This window comes from Manis javanica, chromosome 7, assembly GCF_040802235.1.
Source record: "Manis javanica isolate MJ-LG chromosome 7, MJ_LKY, whole genome shotgun sequence".
Classification (NCBI taxonomy): Eukaryota; Metazoa; Chordata; class Mammalia; order Pholidota; family Manidae; genus Manis; species Manis javanica.
Genome location: NC_133162.1, coordinates 105,301,406 through 105,323,610, shown reverse-complemented (window position 1 = coordinate 105,323,610; position 22,205 = coordinate 105,301,406). Strand labels below are relative to the sequence as shown.

General features: G+C 36.3%; 1 protein-coding gene across 10 annotated transcripts in view; it reads right to left on the bottom strand.

Annotated features, from left to right (window-relative positions):
• Positions 1-20,409, bottom strand: part of R3HDM1 (R3H domain containing 1) — a 160,630-nt gene extending 140,221 nt beyond the window's left edge. For all 10 annotated transcript variants that reach the window (XM_037020742.2, XM_073241375.1, XM_037020746.2 and 7 more), the window contains exons 1-2: positions 20,201-20,409; positions 18,311-18,521 (exon numbers count right to left, since the gene is read on the bottom strand). In XM_037020742.2, coding sequence (XP_036876637.2) covers positions 18,311-18,481 — 171 coding nt within the window. In that variant the 5' untranslated portion in view covers positions 18,482-18,521; positions 20,201-20,409. The remainder of the gene's footprint in view (positions 1-18,310; positions 18,522-20,200) is intronic.
• Positions 20,410-22,205: the final 1,796 nt, after the last annotated feature.

Here is a 22,205-nt window from a genome sequence, read left to right as displayed (position 1 = left end):
TAAGCTTATGGTGAATAATGCTGCTATGAACATGTATTTATACACCTCTTCAAGATCCTACTTTCAGTAGAACTGCTGGGTCATATGGTAATTCTATTTTTAATTTTCTGAGGAACCACCATACTCTTTTCCAAAGAGGCTGTACCACTTAAAATTCCCACCAATGGTGTACAAGGGTTCCAATTTCTTTACATCCTTGCCAACACTTGTTTTCTGATAGTAACCATCCTAATGGCGTCTCCTTGTAGTTTTGATTCGCTTTTCCCTAAAGATTAGTGATGCTGAGCATATTTTCATGTCTCTTTTTTGCAGAATGTCTGGTCAAGTACTCTGTCGATTTTTGAACTGGGTTGTTTCTTTGTTGTGCTTTTAAAGGAATTCTCTATAGATTCTGGTTTTTGGTCACATCAGATATACAATCTGAAAGTATTTTCTCCTATTCAATGGATTGCCTTTGTACCATCAGTTGATAATGTCTTTTTTAAAAAATTTTTTATTGAAGGGTAATGTAATATGAAGGAAGTATTACATTAGTTTCAGGTGTACAACACAGTGATTCAACATTTATATACATGATAATTCTAGGCACCAGCTATCACCCTACCAAGTTGTTACAATATTTTGACTATATTCCTTATGCTATATATTACATCCCGGTTACTTATTTATTTTACAATTGGAAGTGTGTACATTTTCTTTTTTTGTGAGGGATTCTCTCATATTTATTGATCAAGTGGTTGTTAACCACAATAAAATTCTGTATAGGGGGGTCAATGCTCAATGCACAATCATTAATCCACCCCAAGCCTAATTTTCGTCAGTCTCCAATCTTCTGAAGTATAACGAACAAGTTCTTACATGGAGAACAAATTCTTACATAGTGAATAAGTTACATGGTGAACATTACAAGGGCAATCATCAGAGAGGCTTTTGGTTTTGATCATGCATTATGAACTATAAACAGTCAGTTCAAATATGAATATTCATTTGATTTTTATACTTGATTTATATGTGGATACCACATTTCTCTCTTGATTATTATTATTTTTAATAAAATGCTGAAGTAGTAGGTAGATACAAGATAAAGGCAGAAAACATAGTTTAGTGTTGTAAGAGAGCAAATGTAGATGACCAGGTGTGTGCCTGTAGACTGTGTTAATCCAAGCTAGACAAGGGCAATAAAACATCCACGTGTGCAGAAGATTTCTCTCAGAACGGGGGGAGGGGGGGTTCTAAGCCACACCCCTGTTGATCCCCGTTTTTCTCACCTGATGGCCCCCCTGCGACTGTGCCTGTCTTAGGTTGTTCCTCCCTTGAGGAATCTTACCCGTCTCTGCCTAACCAGTCATCTTCTGGGGCCATACAGGGAAATGTTAAGTTGGTAAGTGAGAGAGAAGCCTTATTGTTAGAAAAGGTTAGCTTTTTACTTCTTTGCATATTTTATGCCCTGTGGATTCTATGCCCAGCATTTGTCTTGAGGTGTCTTTACCACTTGGAATAATTATGATACTCAGTAAATTCGATATGAGGCACGAATTCTACTTAAGGGTTGTAATTAGGAAGGAAGAAGAAAAGCTATAGAAGTAGCAGGTGGAAGAAAACCTGGGAAGATTGATTATTTCTTTGACATACCTTCTTGTAGAGTAACTTCAGCATGTATAGGTTTTAAACTACTAATTAAATTGCACACACACATTAACATAATAGGAGTACAGTTACGTGACCAAAGCATACCTGTAATTACCAGCCATCTCCAGTGAAACCAAGAAAACCAGTTAGGCACCTTAGGCATTTGTGAAAACTTATCTCTAATACGGTGAATATTGTCCAACTGAACTTGAACAGTCTCAGAGAAATCAGACAAATTAAAACAACCCATTCCTGGGGACTGTTCACATCCATCCCATATGTTCTTTTAACAGTAAATAGTCTGTAGTTGTAAGATTTTGAAGCGCTACAATTTGCACTTCTCCTAATTCTTGGTTGAGATCCAACAGTTTAGATCCTGTCAAATTTGTTGTTTTGCTGTATGCACAGGCCAGCTTAGATATCTCCTTCTTCATTCCCATGGCAAGTCCAGGAACTGGTGGGATGAGTGCATCTACACCTGTAGCAGTGCATGGATCTTTGTTGGGGTTTTTTGATGGTCATCTTCTGGCATGAGTCTTCCCGAGAGTGCTGATGTTGGAAGTTCTTTTTCATATCGTGTCTCAGTTCATTTTTGGGGTAGCCAAATTAGGCTTTGATCCTCTGTATAAACACAAACAGACCCTTTGTCTACACTTTTATATGCCTTTTATATCATTGTGTAGAACTCATTGGAGCTCACCACACAGGAACTGCTTTTTTTTTTTATCATTAATATACACTTACATGACACATATTTTGTTTACTAGGCTCTCCCCTATACCAGGTCCCCCCTATATACCCCTTTACAGTCACTGTCCATCAGTGTAGCAAAATGTTGAAGAATCACTACTTGTCTTCTCTGTGTTGTACAGCCCTTTTCTCCCCCCCCCATGCATGCTAATCTTAATACCCCCCTTTTTCTTCCCCTCCGTTAACCCTCCCTACCCACCCATCCTCCCCAGTCCCTTTCCCTTTGGTACCTGTTAGTCCATTCTTGAGTTCTGTGATTCTGCTGCTATTTTGTTACTTCAGTTTTTCCTTTGTTCTTATACTCCACAGATCAGTGAAATCATTTGGTATTTCTCTTTCTCTGCTTGGCTTGTTTCACTGAGCATAATACCCTTCAGCTCCATCCATGTTGCTGCAAATGGTAGGATTTGCCCTTTTCTTATGGCTGAGTAGTATTCCATTGTGTATATGTACCACATCTTCTTTATCCATTCATCTATTGATGGACATTTAGGTTGCTTCCACTTCTTGGCTATTGTAAATAGTGCTGCGATAAACACAGCGGTGCATTGGTCTTTCTCAAACTTGATTGATGCATTCTTAGGGTAAATTCCTAGGAGTGCAATTCCTGGGTCAAATGGTAAGTCTATTTTGAGCATTTTGATGTACCTCCATACTGCTTTCCACAATGGTTGAACTAATTTACATTCCCACCAGCAGTGTAGGAGGGTTCCCCTTTCTCCACAGCCTCGCCAACATTTGTTGTTGTTTGTCTTTTGGATGGCAGCCATCCTTACTGGTGTGAGGTGATACTTCATTGTAGTTTTAATTTGCACTTCTCTGATAATTAGCAATGTGGAGCATCTTTTCATGTGTCTCTTGGCCATCTGTATTTCTTTTTTAGAGAACTGTCTGTTCAGTTCCTCTGCCCATTTTTTAATTGGGTTATTTGTTTTCTGTTTGTTGAGGCGTCTGAGCTCTTTATATATTCTGGACGTCAAGCCTTTATGGGATGTGTCATTTTCAATTATATTCTCCCATGCAGTAGGGTTCCTTTTTGTTCTATTGATGGTGTCTTTTGCTGTACAGAAGCTTTTCAGCTTAATATAGTCCCACTTGTTCATTTTTGCTGTTGTTTTCCTTGCCCGGGGAGATATGTTCAAGAAGAGGTCACTCATGTTTATGTCTAAGAGGTTTTTGCCTATGTTTTTTTCCAAGAGTTTAATGGTTTCATGACTTACATTCAGGTCTTTGATCCATTTTGAGTTTACTTTTGTATATGGGGTTAGACAATGGTCCAGTTTCATTCTTCTACATGTAGCTGTCCAGTTTTGCCAGCACCATCTGTTGAAGAGACTGTCATTTCACCATTGAATGTCCATGGCTCCTTTATCAAATATTAATTGACCATATATGTTTGGGTTAATGTCTGGAGTCTCTAGTCTGTTCCATTGGTCTGTGGCTCTGTTCTTGTGCCAGTACCAAACTGTCTTGATTACTATGGCTTTATAACAGAGCTTGAAGTTGGGGAGTGAGATCCCCCCTACTTTATTCTTTCTCAGGATTGCTTTGGCTATTTGGGGTCTTTGGTGGTTCCATATGAATTTTTGAATTATTTGTTCCAGTTCATTGAAGAATGTTGCTGGTAGTTTCATAGGGTTTGCATCAAATCTGTATATTGCTTTAGGCAGGATGGCCATTTTGACGATATTAATTCTTCCTAGCCTCGAGATTGGGATTCGTTTCCAACTGTTAGTGTCCCCTTTAATTTCTCTTAAGAGTGACTTGCAGTTTTCAGAGTATAAGTCTTTCACTTCTTTGGTTAGGTTTATTCCTAGGTATTTCATTTTTTTTGATGAAATTGTGAATGGAGTTGTTTTCCTGATTTCTCTTTCCGTTGGTTCACTGTTAGTGTATAGGAAAGCCACAGATTTCTGTGTGTTGATTTTGTATCCTGCAACTTTGCTGTATTCCGATATCAGTTCTAGTAGTTTTGGGGTGGAGTCTTTAGGGTTTTTTATGTACAGTATCATGTCATCTGCAAATAGTGACAGTTTAACTTCTTCTTTACCAATCTGGATTCCTTGTATTTTTTTGTTTTGTCTGATTGCCATGGCTAGGACCTCCAGTACTATGTTAAATAACAGTGGGGAGAGTGGGCATCCCTATCTAGTTCCTGATCTCAGAGGAAAAGCTTTCAGCTTCTCGCTGTTCAATATAATGTTGGCTGTGGGTTTTTCATATATGGCCTTTATTATGTTGAGGTTCTTGCCCTCTATTCCCATTTTGCTGAGAGTTTTTATCATGAATGGATGTTGAACTTTGTCAAATGCTTTTTCAGCATCTATGGAGATGATCATGTGGTTTTTGTCTTTCTTTTTGTTGATGTGGTGGATGATGCTGATGGACTTTCAAATGTTGTGTGATCCTTGCATCCCTGGGATGAATCCCACTTGGTCATGGTGTATGATCCTTTTGATGTATTTTTGAATTCTGTTTGCTAATATTTTGTTGAGTATTTTTGCATCTACGTTCATCAGGGATATTGGTCTGTAGTTTTCTTTTTTGGTGGGGTCTTTGCCTGGTTTTGGTATTAGGTGATGTTAGCTTCATAGAATGAGTTTGGGAGTATCCCCTCCTCTTCTATTTTTTGGAAAACTTTAAGGAGAATGGGTATTATGTCTTCCCTGTATGTCTGATAAAATTCTGAGGTAAATCCATCTGGCCCAGGGGTTTTGTTCTTTGGTAGTTTTTTGATTACGGCTTCAATTTCGTTGCTGGTAATTGGTCTGTTTAGATTTTCTGTTTCTTTCTGGGTCAGTCTTGGAAGGTTGTATTTTTCTAGGAAGTTGTCCATTTCTCCTAGGTTTCCCAGCTTGTTAGCATATAGGTTTTCATAGTATTCTCTAATAATTCTTTGTATTTCTGTGGGGTCCGTCGTGATGTTTCCTTTCTCGTTTCTGATTCTGTTGATTTGTGTTGACTCTCTTTTCCTCTTAATAAGTCTGGCTAGATGCTTGTCTATTTTGTTTATTTTCTCGAAGAACCAGCTCTTGGTTTCATTGATTTTTGCTATTGTTTTATTCTTCTCAATTTTATTTATTTCTTCTCTGATCTTTATTATGTCCCTTCTTCTGCTGACCCTAGGCCTCATTTGTTCTTCTTTTTCCAAATTCGATAATTGTGACTTTAGACTTTTCATTTGGGATTGTTCTTCCTTTTTTAAATATGCTTGGATTGCTATATACTTTCCTCTTAAGACTGTTTTTGCTGTGTCCCACAGAAGTTGTTGTTGTCCCTAGTGTTGTTGTTGTCATTTGTTTCCATATATTGCTGGATCTCCATTTTGATTTGGTCATTGATCCATTGATTATTTAAGAGCATGTTGTTAAGCCTCCATGTGTTTGTGAGCCTTTTTACTTTCTTTGTACAGTTTATTTCTAGTTTTATTCCTGTGTGGTCTGAAAAGTTGGTTGGTAGGATTTCAATCTTTTGGTGTTTACTGAGGCTCTTTTTGTGGCCTAGTATGTGGTCTATTCTGGAGAATGTTCCATGTGCACTTGAGAAGAATGTGTATCCTGTTGCTTTTGGATGTAGAGTTCTGTAGATGTCTATTAGGTCCAACTGTTCTAGTGTGTTGTTTAGTGCCTCTGTGTCCTTACTTATTTTCTGTCTGGTGGATCTGTCCTTTGGAGTGAGTAGTGTGTTGAAGTCTCCTAGAATGAATGCATTGCATTCTATTTCCTCCTTTAGTTCTGTTAATATTTGTTTCAGGTATGTTGGTGCTCCTGTATTGGGTGCATATATATTTATAATGGTTATATCCTCTTGTTGGACTGAGCCCTTTAGCATTATGTAATGTCCTTTGTCTTCTGTTACTTTCTTTATTTTGAAGTCTGTCTTGTCTGATACCATAATTGCAACACCTGCTTTCTTCTCTTTGTTGTTTGCCTGAAATATCTTTTTCCATCCCTTGACTTTAAGTCTGTGCATGTTTTTGGGTTTGAGGTGAGTCTCTTGTAAGAGCATATGGATGCATCTTGCTTTTTTATCCATTCTATTACTCTGTGTCTTTTGATTGGTGCATTCAGTCCATTTACATTTAGGGTGATTATTGAAAGGTATGAACTTATTGCCATTGCACGCTTTAAGTCTGTGGTTACCAAAGGTCTAGGGTTCGCTTCTTTACTATCTTACTGTCTAACTTAACTCACTTGTTGAGCTGTTATACACGTGGTCTGATGATTCTTTACTTCTCTCCCTTCTTATTCCTCCTCCTCCTTTCTTCATATGTTGGGTGTTTTGTTCTGTGCTCTTTTTAGGAGTGCTCCCATGTAGTGCAGTCCCTGTAAGATGCCCTGTAGAGGTGGTTTGTGGGAGGCAAATTCCCTCAACCTTTGCTTGTCTGAGAATTGTTTAATCCCTCCTTCATATTTAAATGATATTCGTGCTGGATACAGTAGTCTTGGTTCGAGGCCCTTCTGTTTCATTGCCTTAAGTATATCATGCCATTCTCTTCTGGCCTGTAGGGTTTCTGTTGAGAAGTCTGATGATAGCCTGATGGGTTTTCCTTTGTAGGTAACCTTTTTTTTCTCTCTGGCTGCCTTTAATACTTTTTCCTTGTCTTTGATCTTTGCCATTTTAATTATTATGTGTCTTGGTGTTGCCCTCCTTGGATCCCTTGTCATGGGAGTTCTGTGTACCTCTGTGGTCTGAGAGGCCATTTCTTCCCCTAGTTTGGGGAAGTTTTCGGCAATTATTTCCTCAAAGACACTTTCTATTCCTTTTTCTCTCTCTTCTTCTTCTGCTATTCCTATAACGCGTATATTTTTCCTTTTTGATTGGTCACTCAGCTCTCTTAGGATTCTTTCATTCCTGGAGATCCTTTTATCTCTCTCTGCATCAGCTTCTCTGCGTTCCTGTTCTCTGTTTTGTAGACCATTAATGGTCTCTTGCATTTCATCCATTCTGTTTTGAAGTCCTTCCAGAGCTTGTTTTATTTCTGTATTCTCCTTCCTTAGTTCTTGCATATTTCTCTGCAAGTCCATCAGCATGGTTATGACTTTTGTTTTGAATTCTTTTTCAGGAACACTGGCTAAATCTATCTTCCCAGGTTCCTTCTCAGGGGAAGATGTAGCAGATGCCGGAGCTGTCTGGGTTAGTCTTGTTTGGATCATATTTTTTTGCCTTTTCATGTTGATAGGTGCTATTGACTGTCATCTGGGAGGGCCAAACTTTTCACTTCCTACTGGCCTTTCTTTACTGGGCCAACTGCGACCCCTAGTGGCTTGTGTTGGCTAATTGCGTGTAGGCTGGGTCTTTGTGTCTTGCCCTGCCGAAGTGTAGGAATTTTCCTTTCTGCCTTTCTGTGGGCGTGTTTTGCCTTAGGCTGTTTCTCTGCTTTTGCAGCGCCGGGAGGGGTAATGGACTGCGGGGGGGGGGGGGGCTGTTTGGCTGTTTACCTCCGTAAGGGGTCTCAGAGCTGGTGCCCAGGGGGTTAGTGCACCCAGTTTTCCCTGTAATTTCCAGCCACTGGGCTATGACCTGTGTTGTTTCCGTCTAGCTGTTAAATCCCTGTCCCTTTAAGACTTTCAAAGAGTACTGTCTTTTCTTTGTCACAGGGGCATCAGCTTCGGCACCCGCTCAGAGGTTTTGCTGCCCTATTTCCCTAGTTTCCAGCCCTCCACGCATGCACTGTGTCTGTGTTGTGGTGTGGGTGGCTGGGGCTGGGTGTTAAGCAGTCCTGGGCTCCCTCTCCCTCCCTCCGGGAGCTGGGGGGAGGTGTGCTGGGGTCCCACCGGCCGGGGCTTGTATCTTACCCCTTTCACCAGGCGCTGGGCTCTGGCACATGTCGACGTAGTCAGGCTGTTGTCCTGTGTCTTCTGGTCTCTCTTTTAGGATTAGTTGTATTTGTTGTATTTTCAAAAATATATGTTTTTGGGAGGAGATTCCCACTGTCCTACTCACACCGCCATGTTGGCTCCGCCTCCGATAATGTCTTTTGAAAGACAAAACTTCTTAACTGTCATGAAATCCAATTTGTCTTTTCGTTGTTGTTACCTGTGCTTTTGGTGTCATATCCAAACCACTGCTAAACCCAATACTGTACAGGTTGTGTCCTATTTTATTTTTGAGACTGTTGTCATTTTTATTCCTTTTGGTATCCTGATTAGAATAAGAGCATGATAATTATACTTTACAAACACTGCATTATTACTACACTGTGATGATGGCTTCACACTGATTCACTGATTATACATAGAAAAAATAACATTGGGATTAAGGCAAAAGCTGTATGTGCAAACCAAGCAATTTATCCTGATACAGTCCTTACTAAAAAGCTCTTTAGGTTAGGTGATGGTTGATATTGCTGCATGCAGGTCAGTCACTGCTTTGAAGGATGAGGATAATGGCTTCATTCATAAAAAAAAAAAAATCCATCCTACGGGAGCACAATGGCCAGAGGAAGCCTTCAGTATCTTCCACCCATATCACTTGCAATCATGGTGCCTGGGGTCTTCTGATACATCTGACTGATCACCTGTTTTACTTAAAGATCAATCTCACTTTGAGTAACCACGATCCTGACCAGGTAGAGTCATATATGCTGGTACCTTCCATGAAATAGTAGAGCCTCTTGGCAAAGAAAGTAGTGTGGTTCAGGGCACATTGAAAAATGACCATCAAAACACTTTCAGTATTTCTGGAAAACTGAAGTCTAACACTGCTTAACACACCTGGATTAGCCATTCTGCAATAAGCCTTTGTGGTAATTTTCAGCTGAGGAAAGCTTCTTGTGGCAAGAACTGTGTTAAATAAAGCAAGAGTCATCTGTCCCTAGTCTCCTTTCGCCTGCTTGACAGAGACACTGAGCACCACCCTGGGCGAAATTGTGGTTTATGTGTGTGTATTTAGCATTTTAACTTTTCAAAACCCATCTATCTTGGGAACAACCTGCCTGGCTTACCTGACTTTTCTAGCCAAATCTCACAAATTAGGAAGCAAGTCCCTGCCCTCAACAGTGTCCTCATTTCAGCAAATGTAGAATTTATAAGGATCAGCAAAAAGAGCTTCTTGAGTTTACTGTAAAATGTGTCAGAACACAGATGCTGCTTTTAAGATAATTGGGCTCAAATAAGATTGGGAAAGGTCATGATTGTGGTAGCATAGTGCTCTGGAAAAAAGTACATAGAGGTAAAGACTGGGGCTGAGTCCCAGCTGTGCCACTGGCTTTTCAGGTGACAATGGCAATCCCTTCCCATGGATGTAATGGTCTCTGGAAAATGGACAGGTTGCAGATGAACTATGGAATGAACTTCATCTGCAATCCTTTTGAGTTCCATGAATCTTAACTCTGATGTGGCTGGTCACTACCCTGAGTTCCTCTTGCCAACTCAGGATGTTTTTTGGAAGTAATGGCAGGAGATGGTATTAACAGAGAACATCTCTCTGCTAAGACATTTCTTCCTCATATTCTGCAGGAGTGGTAGTGGTGATGACAACTTCTACAAATGTCCACGTTTTTCAAATAGAAACCCATTCATCCTGAGCCCAAATGCACAGTGTCAGTTCTCAGGGGCTGGGGTGGCATCAGGAGCCTAATGATATTTAGTCTTGCCAGACTCCGTAATGACTCCTTCTTGGAAATGCCACATTCACTCTCATAAAAAATAACCAGCCCAGTGGCTTTCCTTTCATTTTCTGCAGGGCCAGGATCAGTGTATCACTGCTCTGGGCTGTGGGTGTTTCTGCTGTAAATGTCACAAGAGGCCTGTGGTCTTGGAAGATGCCCAGGGAGCAGGGCGTCTGGATTCTCTAATCATTTAGTTAAGAGTAGCTTCCACAGCTTAAAGGTCATTTTCTTTCATCAATATTGTTATCTTTCTCTTAGGCATCTTACACCCTCCCTGTTCAAAGAACTGCCCATAGGCCTATCTACTGGCAGTACTAGCACCACCTGGGAGCTTGTTGCGATGCAGAATCTTGAGGTCTTAACACTTTCTTCCGTCTGTTTTGTGGTTTTGCAGTCTTCACCCTTTTTCCTTCTTAAAGTCCACTTTAAATGGGTTTGGAAGCTCCATCAAGACCCTCCCTTTTTTAGGGTATGCAGTTTACAGCAGGTATCTACATCTTAGAGGTGAGGACTGGGGACCCCTTGGCTAGCTCCTCTGATGTCCTATATAAGAAATCATTGCAAATCCAATATTATAAAGCTTCTCCCGTTTTCATTTAAGTTTTGTAGTTTGTTCTTCTGTTTAGGTCTTCCATTCACTTTGTGTTAATTTTTGTATGTGGTGTTACATAAGGGTCTAATGTCATTCTTTTGCATGTGGACATTCAGTAGTCCCAGAACCAGTAGCTGAAAAGATTGTCATTCCTCCATTGTCTTGGCACCCATCAAAAATCATCTGACTATATATGCAAGGGTTTAGTTCTGGGATCCCTATTCTATTCCATTGGTCTGTATGTCTGTCTTTACATGAGTGTCACAGTGTTTTGATGACTGTAGCTTTGTGTGAGTTCTCTAGTTTTGTTCTTTTTCAATATTGTTTTGGTGGTCATGGGGATTTGGGGGATTGAAATGGGTAAACGGGAATAAGAAGTATAAACCTCCAGTTATAAATTATGTTAAGTCATAATAATGTAGAGCTCAGGGAATATGGTCAATAATATTGTACTAACTTTGTATGGTGATGGATAATAATTAGACTTATTGAGGTGATCATTTCACAATATACACAGAAGTGGAGTAAATATGCTGTACCCCTGACATTAATATAATATTGTATGTCAATTATACTTCAATTTTTAAAAAGACTGTTTTGGTTATTCCAGGTCCCTTGAGATTCCATATGAATTTAAGAATGGGTTTCTCAACTTCTGTAAAAAATGTCATTTGGATTTTGATAGGGATTACACTAAATCTGTAGGTCACTTTGGGTAGTACTGACATTTTAATAGTATCAAGTCTTAATATGTAAGCACACATATGTATTCCCATTTTTATGTCATCTTTATTTCTTTCAGCAATGTTTTATAGTTTTCATGATTCAGTCTTTTATTTCCTTGATTAAGTCAATGCGTATTTTATTCTCTTTGATGCTAGTATAAATGGAATTGCTTTTGTAATTTCCTTTTCAGATTGTTCAGTTAGTGTAAGAAATGCAACTGTTTTTCTGTATTGACTTTGTATCCTTCTACTGTACTGAATTCATTTATTAGTTTTAGTATTTTGTGTGTGTGTGTAATATTTGTTGTTTTCTCAATATAACATCATATCATCTATAAACATTTTACTTATTCCTTTCCAATTCTGATGGCTTTTGATTTCTTTTTGTCACCTAATTACTTTGGTTAGAATTTCTAGTACTACATTGAATAGAAGTGGTAAAAGAGGGCATCTTGGCCTTGTTCCTGATTTTAGAGAAGCTTTTTTCATCACTGAGTATGATATTAAATGTGGGTTTTTAATATATGGCTTTTATTATGTTGTAGTTTCCTTTTATTCCTAATTTTTCTTTTTCCTTGAGTGTTTTATAATAAAAGGGTGTTTAATTTTGTGAAATGCCTTTTTTGCATTGAGATGATCAGGTGTTTTTTTCCCTTCATTCTGTTAATATGGTGATTGCACTGATTGTTTTTCATATGCACTGCAGGAAGAAATCCCACTTGGTCATGACATATAATCTTTTTAATATGCTTCTAAATTTTGTTTGCTAGTATTTTGTAGAAGACTTTTGCATCACTGCTCATAAGGGCTATTGATCTGTAGTTTTCCTGTAGTGTCTTTGTCTGGCTTTGGTATCAGGGTTAACGCTGGCCACATAGAATGAGGTAGAAAGTGTTCCCTCCTCTGTAATTTTTCAGAAAAGTTGAAAAGGATTGGTATTCTTTATTAAATATTTAGTGAAATTGACCAGTGAAGGAATTAGGTCCAGAGCTTTTTTATTACTACTTCAATCTCCTTATTAGCCAAAGGTATATTTAGATTTTGTGTTTCTTTGCAGTTCAGTTTTGGTAGGTTTTGTGTTTCTAGGAATTTGTCCAGTTCCTCTAGATTATCCAATTGTTGCTGTACAGTTGTTCACAGTACCCTTTTATAATCCTTTTTATTTTGTAGAATTGGTTGTACTGTTCCCACTTTGGTTTCTGATTTTAGTTATTCGAGTATTTTCTCTTTATTCTTTAGTCCATTCACTAAAAGTCTGTGGATTTTGTTGATTTTTTGAAAAATCAGCATTTGGTTTCATTGATATACTCTATTATTTTGCTTTTCACTTTTAACAGAGTTTCCCTTTCCCTGTCACAGCAAAATTTAATAGCTTAACAGGTTTTTAATATTCTTTTATAAATATGCTAATTAAGTTAGAATTTATAAGATGGTAGGGATAAAGTCCACGATTTTTAATTTACATTGATTATGCAGTACAGGACAGGAATTAGGCCAAAAAATGGGTGCAGAGTATGAAATATCCTTAATAGAATTTCAGTTTGAAACTGAATATCAGATCTGCTAGCTATCAGCTTGGAGAAAAAACTAAGGTACCATAAATGGTTAAGATGTAATATTGCAATGAACACACTGTTCTTAAATTTGCTGCCCTAGAGATCAACTTTGAAGGCAAAAACAAACACAGTTGATGATTTCAGTACTTTGGTCTTTTGTATAAAACAGAGGAACTTAAAACAGATTTAAAATATATTTAGATTATGAATCTGAAAGGATCCTCAAAACATTACTTGTATCTTATTTGCTAACCAAAACCAAAGAGCTTTACAACTAATAATAAAAGAAAAACTAAATCTATATAGTCAAGTTAATATAAAGGGATGTACATAGATAATATCTCTTTCGGTCTAATAGTTGAAAAATTTTTTTTTGTCTATCTTTACACTGTTTAGATTTTAAAGCTTCTTTATTATAAAAGTAAAAAAAAATGAAAATACTGAAATCATTAACCATGAGACTTGTATATAGCTAAGAAAGAACTGAATAATCTTTATGAATTATACTATGTGTTAGCATAAAAATAGTATTTTTCAGTTAAGAAGTCTAACTTATTTCAAGAAGGGGATTTTTTCATTTGTAATTATTATGAATAAAATAAATTATAATAGTTGAAACTTTTCAACTAAGGCTAATAGACCCTGAAGAGCTTACTAATTCTTAAATACTTTTCCAGGTAATAGTAAGGATTAATGGTAATTATGTGGGAGAAGATAATGAATTAAAGTGTCTAGCTAAATGTCAGTAGTGGTTAAAACAAGAGACCAGGCTAATAACTTCCACTGGAGTAACAGGGAACACAGTTTTCTGAGTTCGGAGGGTGAACTTCTTAAAAAAATTGATAAACAAACAAACCAACCCCTATCAGTCATCTGATAATATCATCTAAAGTTTTGAGCAAAAGAGCGCAGGTCTTTTAAAGGCCTAAGTCTTAAGTAAGGAAAAATTCCTGGAGAAAGTCAGATTCTTGGATTTACAGTTACCCCTGATATTAAATTAAGATAAAGGATCCTACTGGTGGTATACATGAAAATAATCTGAGGAAGTAAATATATAAAAGCATTTCTACATCTGTAAGAAATGATGAGTATCTTCTTTATACATGCCATAATAAAGCACTGTGAAAAGGAAATGTATTTATAAGTGCTAGCTATCATGTGTAACTATGACCCAGGTTCAACAGGAGTATTAAATCCTAGAAATATGAAAAGTACAGTGCACTATAGGAAGTGAGTTTAAAGTTTTTAAAGTTGAACTCACTGAATATTAATAAAAGTATGGTATACATTTAAGAAACAATTCAAAGGAACAAAACTATACATTGAAACTTGGGGGAGCTTACATCAGAAATAAGTTAAGTTTTACTTTTTATTTTATGATTGAAGAAAAAAAATCTACGTTGTGTAACAATAAAGTGACCTATGTGAGAAGCCATATAACTGTGCTGTTGCTAATAAATAATTAGTAACAATCACGATTATAAACATACTATTAATAGCATCTACCCTTTGATAGGCTGTAACTATGTACTAGGTACTTACACTCATCCTTTTTATCTTTGGATAAAAGATAAATAGGATGCTTTAGGTAAGGACAAATAGAAAAACAGTTAAGATTTTTTTGACTTTTATTCAACCCTTTAAAAGAAACTTCTTCACATGTTTCATCAATTAAGGAATTTAATGCCCACTAACCTCACTGATGGAAGTGTGGCATGTACCCTGAGTTTTTCTGATAACCTTATTGGATGGCCATTGTCTTCTTGCCCCTTAATTACCCATCCTCCTCTTTTTAAAGAAATGCACTAGAACTAACTTTAGGATAAAAGATGTGAGTCTCATTTTGACTATCTAAGGGCTTGCTACAGAACTGAGAATATACTAAACTGATTCTGTGACTGGAAAATTTAGTCATAAATATTGGAAGCTGTTCATGCCCTCGGGCACATAATGGCCTAGCTGTTAACAAAAATTAGTTCTCTTATTTCCTCCACAACAAGGATTGCCAACACAATTGAGACTGGAATATTCCTGTTGTTCAATAAATAGTTTGTAATGAGAGGGATCATTGTTTGTGTATAAACACAGTTTTGGAGCAGTTCAGTGTATACATATGAACACCCCTAGACAAAATATTTGTCAAGTACAAATATATAATTGTAAAAGGACAGGAAAGTTGACTTTGAACCACTAATAAGTAAGCAGAGCACATGATTTCTAATTTTACATTTCAAATGAATGACTGCAAAAATCAACATAAGTAATTTACCCTAAACTGACTCTGAAAGTTCTATCCCTGAGAAAAATTAAACAATGGAGGCCATATAAATAAGTTAAGTGAATGAAATGAGAGCAAACACTTTCCCTCTCATTTACACCATGTTAAAGAATGGTAGTAGTCTAATGTATTAAAATTTTTCTGGATTTAGAAACCTGACACCTCACAACTCAATCTTCTAAATACTTCATAATCAGAGAAAGTCCAGCATATAATTCAAGATTTGCAATAGGAACAGTGTATGTCAACAGAAAAGTTACTAAGCAAAAATGCTTTGCACAATTACTTGGAAAGATAATCAACAATTCAAAACAACTCCATAGCAATTGTGTAGCAAAGTTAATGCCCTGTCATTAATGCATAGTCATTATTTGAATTAGATCTAAAGTAATCACAAGAAATACTTAAGAATGTAATCTTAACACTTCTATAAAGGTAACAGTAAAAACAAAACTTTGAGTAAAAAACACAACTAATATTTTTAAAGAGTAGAGAGTCATACAAGCCTAATCACTTATGAAAGCAATGATTAAGGAACTCTGAGATAATCTCTGCTTGGAACAATTCAACATAATATCAAATGTCTGCTCATCTCTCTCTAGTTTGATGAAATTATTTTTATGTAAACTCTATCCTGAACAGATAGTAGAAAATCCTAAGAGTTCTTCACAGTATTTAAGAAGCTATCATATCCCTTCACTTAAAAATGACTTTTTAAAAATAAAATATTAAGGGGATAGTCAGGAAATTAAGGCTTGGAAATGGATGAAAGGTGTACTTCTTTAGGAAAACATTTTCATTTTCCTAAGTCACTTTCATACAGGTACATCTTGTTCAATTTTGCTTCACCTTATTGTGCTTTGCAGATTTTTTTTTTTTCACAAATCGAAGGTTTGTGGAAACCCTGCATTGAGCAAGCTTATTGGCATCATTTTCCAACAGCAGTTCCTCACTTTATGTCTCCATGTTTAATTTTGGTAATTCTGACAATATTTCACACTTTTTCATTATTATTATATTTGTTAAGGTGACCTGTGTTAAGAGATCTTTGATGTTACTACTGTAATTGCTTTGGGGTGCCACACACCACACCCATAGAAGATGGCAAACTTGACAAAAATGTTATGTATGTCCTGACTGCTCCACAGTCAAAATGGCAGTATTTTGGGTCTCAAAAAGCTCCACAGTATTACCACATATAGTAAATATTAGCAAACATTTGGACAGATAATGAATATAGCACTCAATGGACCAACATAAAAAGGATTCTCATATTCTCTTTGTTCCTCCTCCCAATCTTCAGTCACCATGCTATATGGAATATAATGTCAGAGACCATACCCATTTTCGCTTACTACAGTATTCCACTGTCATAGAATAGGCTTTCAATAAGTGTTTGGGGAATGCATGAAATTTTCTTGTAGTATGAACAACTGGGCCATGACTTGATAGTGGTCATCAGAATGTTCTTGGGCTTATTGCTAAGTGCAACACAACAGACATAGTCGGAAATGCAATAATCCCAATTTATCATTTGTTGATAAACCTCACATGGAGAAGTGAACATGAGGTATAGTAAAAAAGCTAAAAGAATATCTTTTACTATTTTGATCAGGAATACCACAGAATTTTAGCAGATTTTTCTCAGATTCAATCAGGATAGTGGCATGCTGCCAATTCTCAGTATACTGATGGTAGGCATGGCAATTTTTTGTTTTAAAAAGTGTTATCACTAAAAATGAGTAGAAAAAATGTTTTTCTTCCCAATTTCTTAGGTAATTACCACTTGAGTATACTTAATCAGTGAGGCCTAAGTGCCTTTTTATGGCTGTATGAGTTTCTATCATTTTCTAACACATTTCTGGCACATAATGGGGGAATAAACAGAGTTTTTGACTAAATGAAGGAATGAAATAATCTTTAAAGGAACTTTTTTAACTTATCATAAAAAAAATGAAGGTATAATTTTTGTATAAAGCCCTTAATGTCTTTAGGATGTAGTAGGAATGACAGTATTTTCTCCAAAAACAGAAATCTTTATCATAGGGCTAAACTAAAATAAGAAGTGTCAAAGACAGTATTTTAAGATAACTTTTCATGGTAGATTAAAGGTCTTTTTCCTACTGAGAGGCAGATTTCCCTTCCTTTGATCCAGGCTGGCTTTACTGACATGTGTCATCAAAAGAGGACGGTGGAAATGACATTCTAGGACTTCTAAGCCTAGGACAAAAGAAAGCTTGCAGCATTGCTTGGCCCTTGGATCACTCTTTCTGGTTCACCACACAGTAAGTCTGACCCTGGACCTACCATGCTGGAGAGACCATGAGCACATGCTCCTAGTTACAGCTGAGCCTACCTTCCAGCCATCCATCCCCACCAAGGTGCCAGATAAGTGAGTGAAACAGTTTTGGACCTTCTTGACCAGCTCATCTATCAGTTAAATATCAGCAAGGGACTTTTCTTGATGCCTTGTGTGACAGAAAATTCACTCAGCCATGCCCTTCTTCTATTTCCTGACTCAGAAGTCATGAGATACTAAAAAATAAAATTGTTAGCACTTTTTTTTGGTGATAATTTGTTATACAGCAACAGATAACCAGACCACTTAGAAGTGAATAGGTACTCCTTGAAACAATTTTTACCTATCCTCAATCCGTTGACCAACTCATCATTTCCATCTATGCCTGGAATTAAAAGCCTTCCTGGTGGTTCTAAGTTTTAAGTCATCATATATGTGTTACATCAAAAGCCTCAAGTGCCTTTTTTCCCACCAACCTCCTTTCTCAGTCATGGTTGATTGACTGTTTCCCTGAGAACTTCTACAGTTTCAATCTCTCTATTTTCCTTTCCTCTAAGAGCTCTTAGGGTAAATTCGAATTCAACCTGAGAGATGCAAAGGGAATAAAAAAGTTACAAAGCCAAAAAATAAAACAAAACAAAACAAAACATATTGGCCACATACAGGTAAAAGTAATTATATTACATGGATACAAGCAAATCAAAGAGCTAGCCTCAACAAGCTAATCCAGATGGTTCAAAAACTAGCTGGTAAGCATGTCCCAAAGGGTCAACCTACCCTTTTAGGATTCTGCAAGTAAGTATTATATGAAGAATATAACGAGATAAGGAATACTTAGTATTTATAGCCAGAGAGAAAATCTTGTTTACCTGAAAATCAATACTGTTGTCAATACAACGTTCATTCTTCTCTGCCAGAATCTTCCCATAGTTTTCAGATTTGGTAAGATTTTCAACTTTGGCTGTATCTTTCACTTCTGTGTCCAAATCATTCATTGTTTCAGTTTCATTTTTTACAGTAACAGTATCAGACATCCTCATTAGCAAAGGTTATTTTAGAATTCTACAGGGAACTTGAAGCCTTAGCAAGAAAAAAAAAGTTAATTCAGTTTGAAACATTTCTTACATTTAATTACTGTATGATATTGACTGAGTACCTTCTATATTCTAGGAATAATGTTGAGCACATATAGAATAAAATTCCTTATTTCAAAGAGTAGAGTTTAGTGGCAGACGTGTTGAAATAGTCTTAATACAATGAGATAAGAGAAACAATAAGGCTATGAAGGGATTTTAATATACACAGTCCTTTGAAAGTTCTTAGGAAACATTAAGGAATGAGCCATATTGAGATGGAAGGTAATGGTTGGAGAGTTATAAATGTCTATTTAGAACACATTAAAAAATATTTTCTCTAAAGAGATATTATGAGTATCAACCTGTGATAAAAATACTTTCCTATCAGATCTTTCATCTGATTCTCAAATTCTACATTAAATTATCCTGTAATTTTGAAAGGAAGTAATTAAAAAAAGAAACAATACACCTAACCTAACTGCAGTTTCAACCTTCCCCAGAAATGTCATCAGTCAGGAACATTCTGGTCAGCATCAATGAGGTAATCTGTCACAAGTACCCTCCTCTCCATCCCTCAAAGGAAGGTAACCTCACCCAAAATAATCCCTTTGTTTGTTTAGGACTTCCCTGTCCTGTCATTAAAAACTTCTCCCTTTGAATAGCTGTTGGAGCATTGCTTTCCTTGCTAGGTGGGATGATGCCCATTTCATGAATCGTTCAATAAGCCACTTGTGTCTTCAGATTTGTTTTGCTGAATTTTGTATTTAACATGACTTATGTGATTCAGTGTAAAACAACACATATTACCAGATGGTCTAATATATGGAGTCCATAGGAGGTCACCTTTGTAAGATACTAATATATTCCAAGTCTTTAGTGAGTTCAAGAGAACCCTGGGGCTATCCACTGGATCAAACAGGAATGTACCAGAGATAGCTATCATTTTAGGACATGAAAAATGTTAACTTGAAAAGCAGAACTTGACGGAAACAAAACTTTTTCTTCCTGAAATATAATTGACAATATAACAATGTATAATTTTAACGTGACATGATAACTGATACACGTATATACTGTGAAATGATTACTACAAAATCCATCATCTCACGGAATTACAATTTTCTTTTTGCAGTGAAAACAAAAATAATGTATTTCAAACTGCATAAAAAAAAATTAAGATGAATGGATGGATAGAGGGATAGCTATAGATGGACAGATGCAGGTTAAAGCAAGTATGATAAAATGTTAATGGTAGAATCTAGGGTTGGTTATATGGTTGTTCACTGTAAAATTTGTTTTTTTTCCCCTGTATTTCTGAAAACATAATAAAATCTTGCGGGGAAAAAAACTCAGAATTTGTCTTCTCTATATCAATCTGGAAAATTCAAGACTTCTTTTCCTGAAAGAATGTTTTGCAATTAAATACCTAATTAGGTATCCAGAATCTATAAATATATCTGAAAAGTAAAGAAAAAATAGATTCTAAAGTCACAGGGTAGGTACATTGAATAAAATCATGTTTTCCTTAATTATATTCCATACAAAGGTTAATTGGTTCATTCTCGACACAGTTAAGATTACTAAGGGGGTGGAAATTATTTAAAATACTCTGGCTTTTTGCTTTTAACAGGTAACACTTTGAAAGAAAAAGTGACGTGTTTTTATGAAGTTATGAGAGGTTACCTGATGTGTCCTATGGATTTGGGATTGTGGTGTCCCACACACAAAAAATAAAATAATCCAAGGCTCTTTTTCACAGTTGTCAGCCAGGATGTCAATTGTACTGAACCATTTGGAATCTGGCAGGAGGAGTCCCATGTCCTTGTCACCACTGTAGATTCCTGGACTGAAATGGACTGTATTGGATCAAATATATCATACCTTTCAACAGCCTAAAATTAAAACAAACAAGAAAACACTTAATGAAACAGCCAAGGGAAATGGAACACTCCACAGTAATTTGGAAATGAAAATATTACTGTTGGTGATTTTATTATATTCTTGTCCTAAACAAGAATCAAACACTAAATTACAACTAATTTTGACATGTATTGGTTTTGTGAGCCTGAATAACTCACAAAGCCCACCTAGAGAGTTTAGCAGTAAAAGCAGAAGGGAGAAGCAAGGAAACTACTATATAATAAGAACCTAGTATGTGAACTCCAGTGTTTTAAGGGCAATATTATATTCATTTTATCGATAAGGTCCACCCAAGATCACAACCAGGAATGCCTGACTCCAAGAACTATGATTTTTAGAGTTTTCTTCCAGAGCTTCAACTCTATGGACTTAAGGCTGTAATTCTGAATAATAATCACAGATTCTAAAGTAAAAGTAACAAGATTCTAAAAGTAAAAGAACAAAAGACTATAATAAGTCATTTAATATTTTCAAAGAAATTCATATAGTCTGTTAAAAGCAAATGTCTAGAAAGGGTAGAATGACTGTTTTTAAGGACATCTGAAATGCCAAGATTCTCAGTGTCATCTGTTTTTAAAGTGAGTTTCATTTTATTTATTTTTTTGGCACAAGTGAATATATCATAGCAAATAAACAACTCTAAAGGTCCTATACAGCTATCCCATCTTCCTTTGACAATTTTGTTATTAATAAACAGAGCAGTACAGTTTTAAGGTAAAACAATTGAGCCAAGATCTAAGCACCAAGAGATATAATAGTAATACTGCCCAACATGCATAATAGAACAATTCACATCTTATCTGAACTCTTCAAAAATTGTTTTGAAATATAATCACTTAGAACCCTAATATAGATTCACATTAGTTTTCACATCTCAATTTCATGATGTCTAAGAAATAATAGAAAATGAATTAACACAAACAAATGTCAAAGTTGCTTTTTAACTGACATTATTATTTCTATCTGGCCAAGGTTACTAGGCCACTAAATCCAATGACAGAGTTTTTTTTTTTAAGTTCCATCAAAACCAAAACATTTCAATGTAATTTTTTTCATTTTTAACTTTTACTCTGATTACATGGTAGACACAAGATGGCAGCACTCACTAAGCAGCCAAATTCTGTATTTTTGTAAAGCAACTTTGAGTTAATCATGAATCCTTTCAATTTTCAATTCTAAAAAAGCAAGGCTGCAATACATTTAAGTAATGAATAAGGCAATAACTGCAAGAGGTAATGAGGAAGAGGCACAATGTGAAGAGGTGAATACTCAGAATTCTAAGAGGATCAGAGGATCCTCTAATAAACCAGGCCCTAAGGAACCTCAGAGACCACTTAGTCCAATCTTAAAATTTACCATTCAAGTTATTAGTGCCCAGAGGTCAAATGACTCGTCCAACGTCACACAACCAATTTGTGTGACTAATACTTACTAATACACCACACCACTTGACAACAATTAAATACATAAATGACTATGAACCAAAATAAACCAATTATTGCCTGGGAAGGAGGCAATGGTATAATAAACAAATTAAGAGCACCAGAATTAGACCTGAGTTTAAGTCCCAGTTCTGTCAGTTATGACTTTGGTAAATTACTTAATCACTCTGAGCTACAATTTTCTGACCTACAAAGTGGGAGTAAGAATATTTAGCTCATAAATTTGTTGGACTTAATGGTTTAAATGTAAAGCACCCACCACAGCCCTCTCACATTTTTCCATGGTGAGAATCATTCTAGGCCAGCAGCAGTTGACTGAGGCTGTT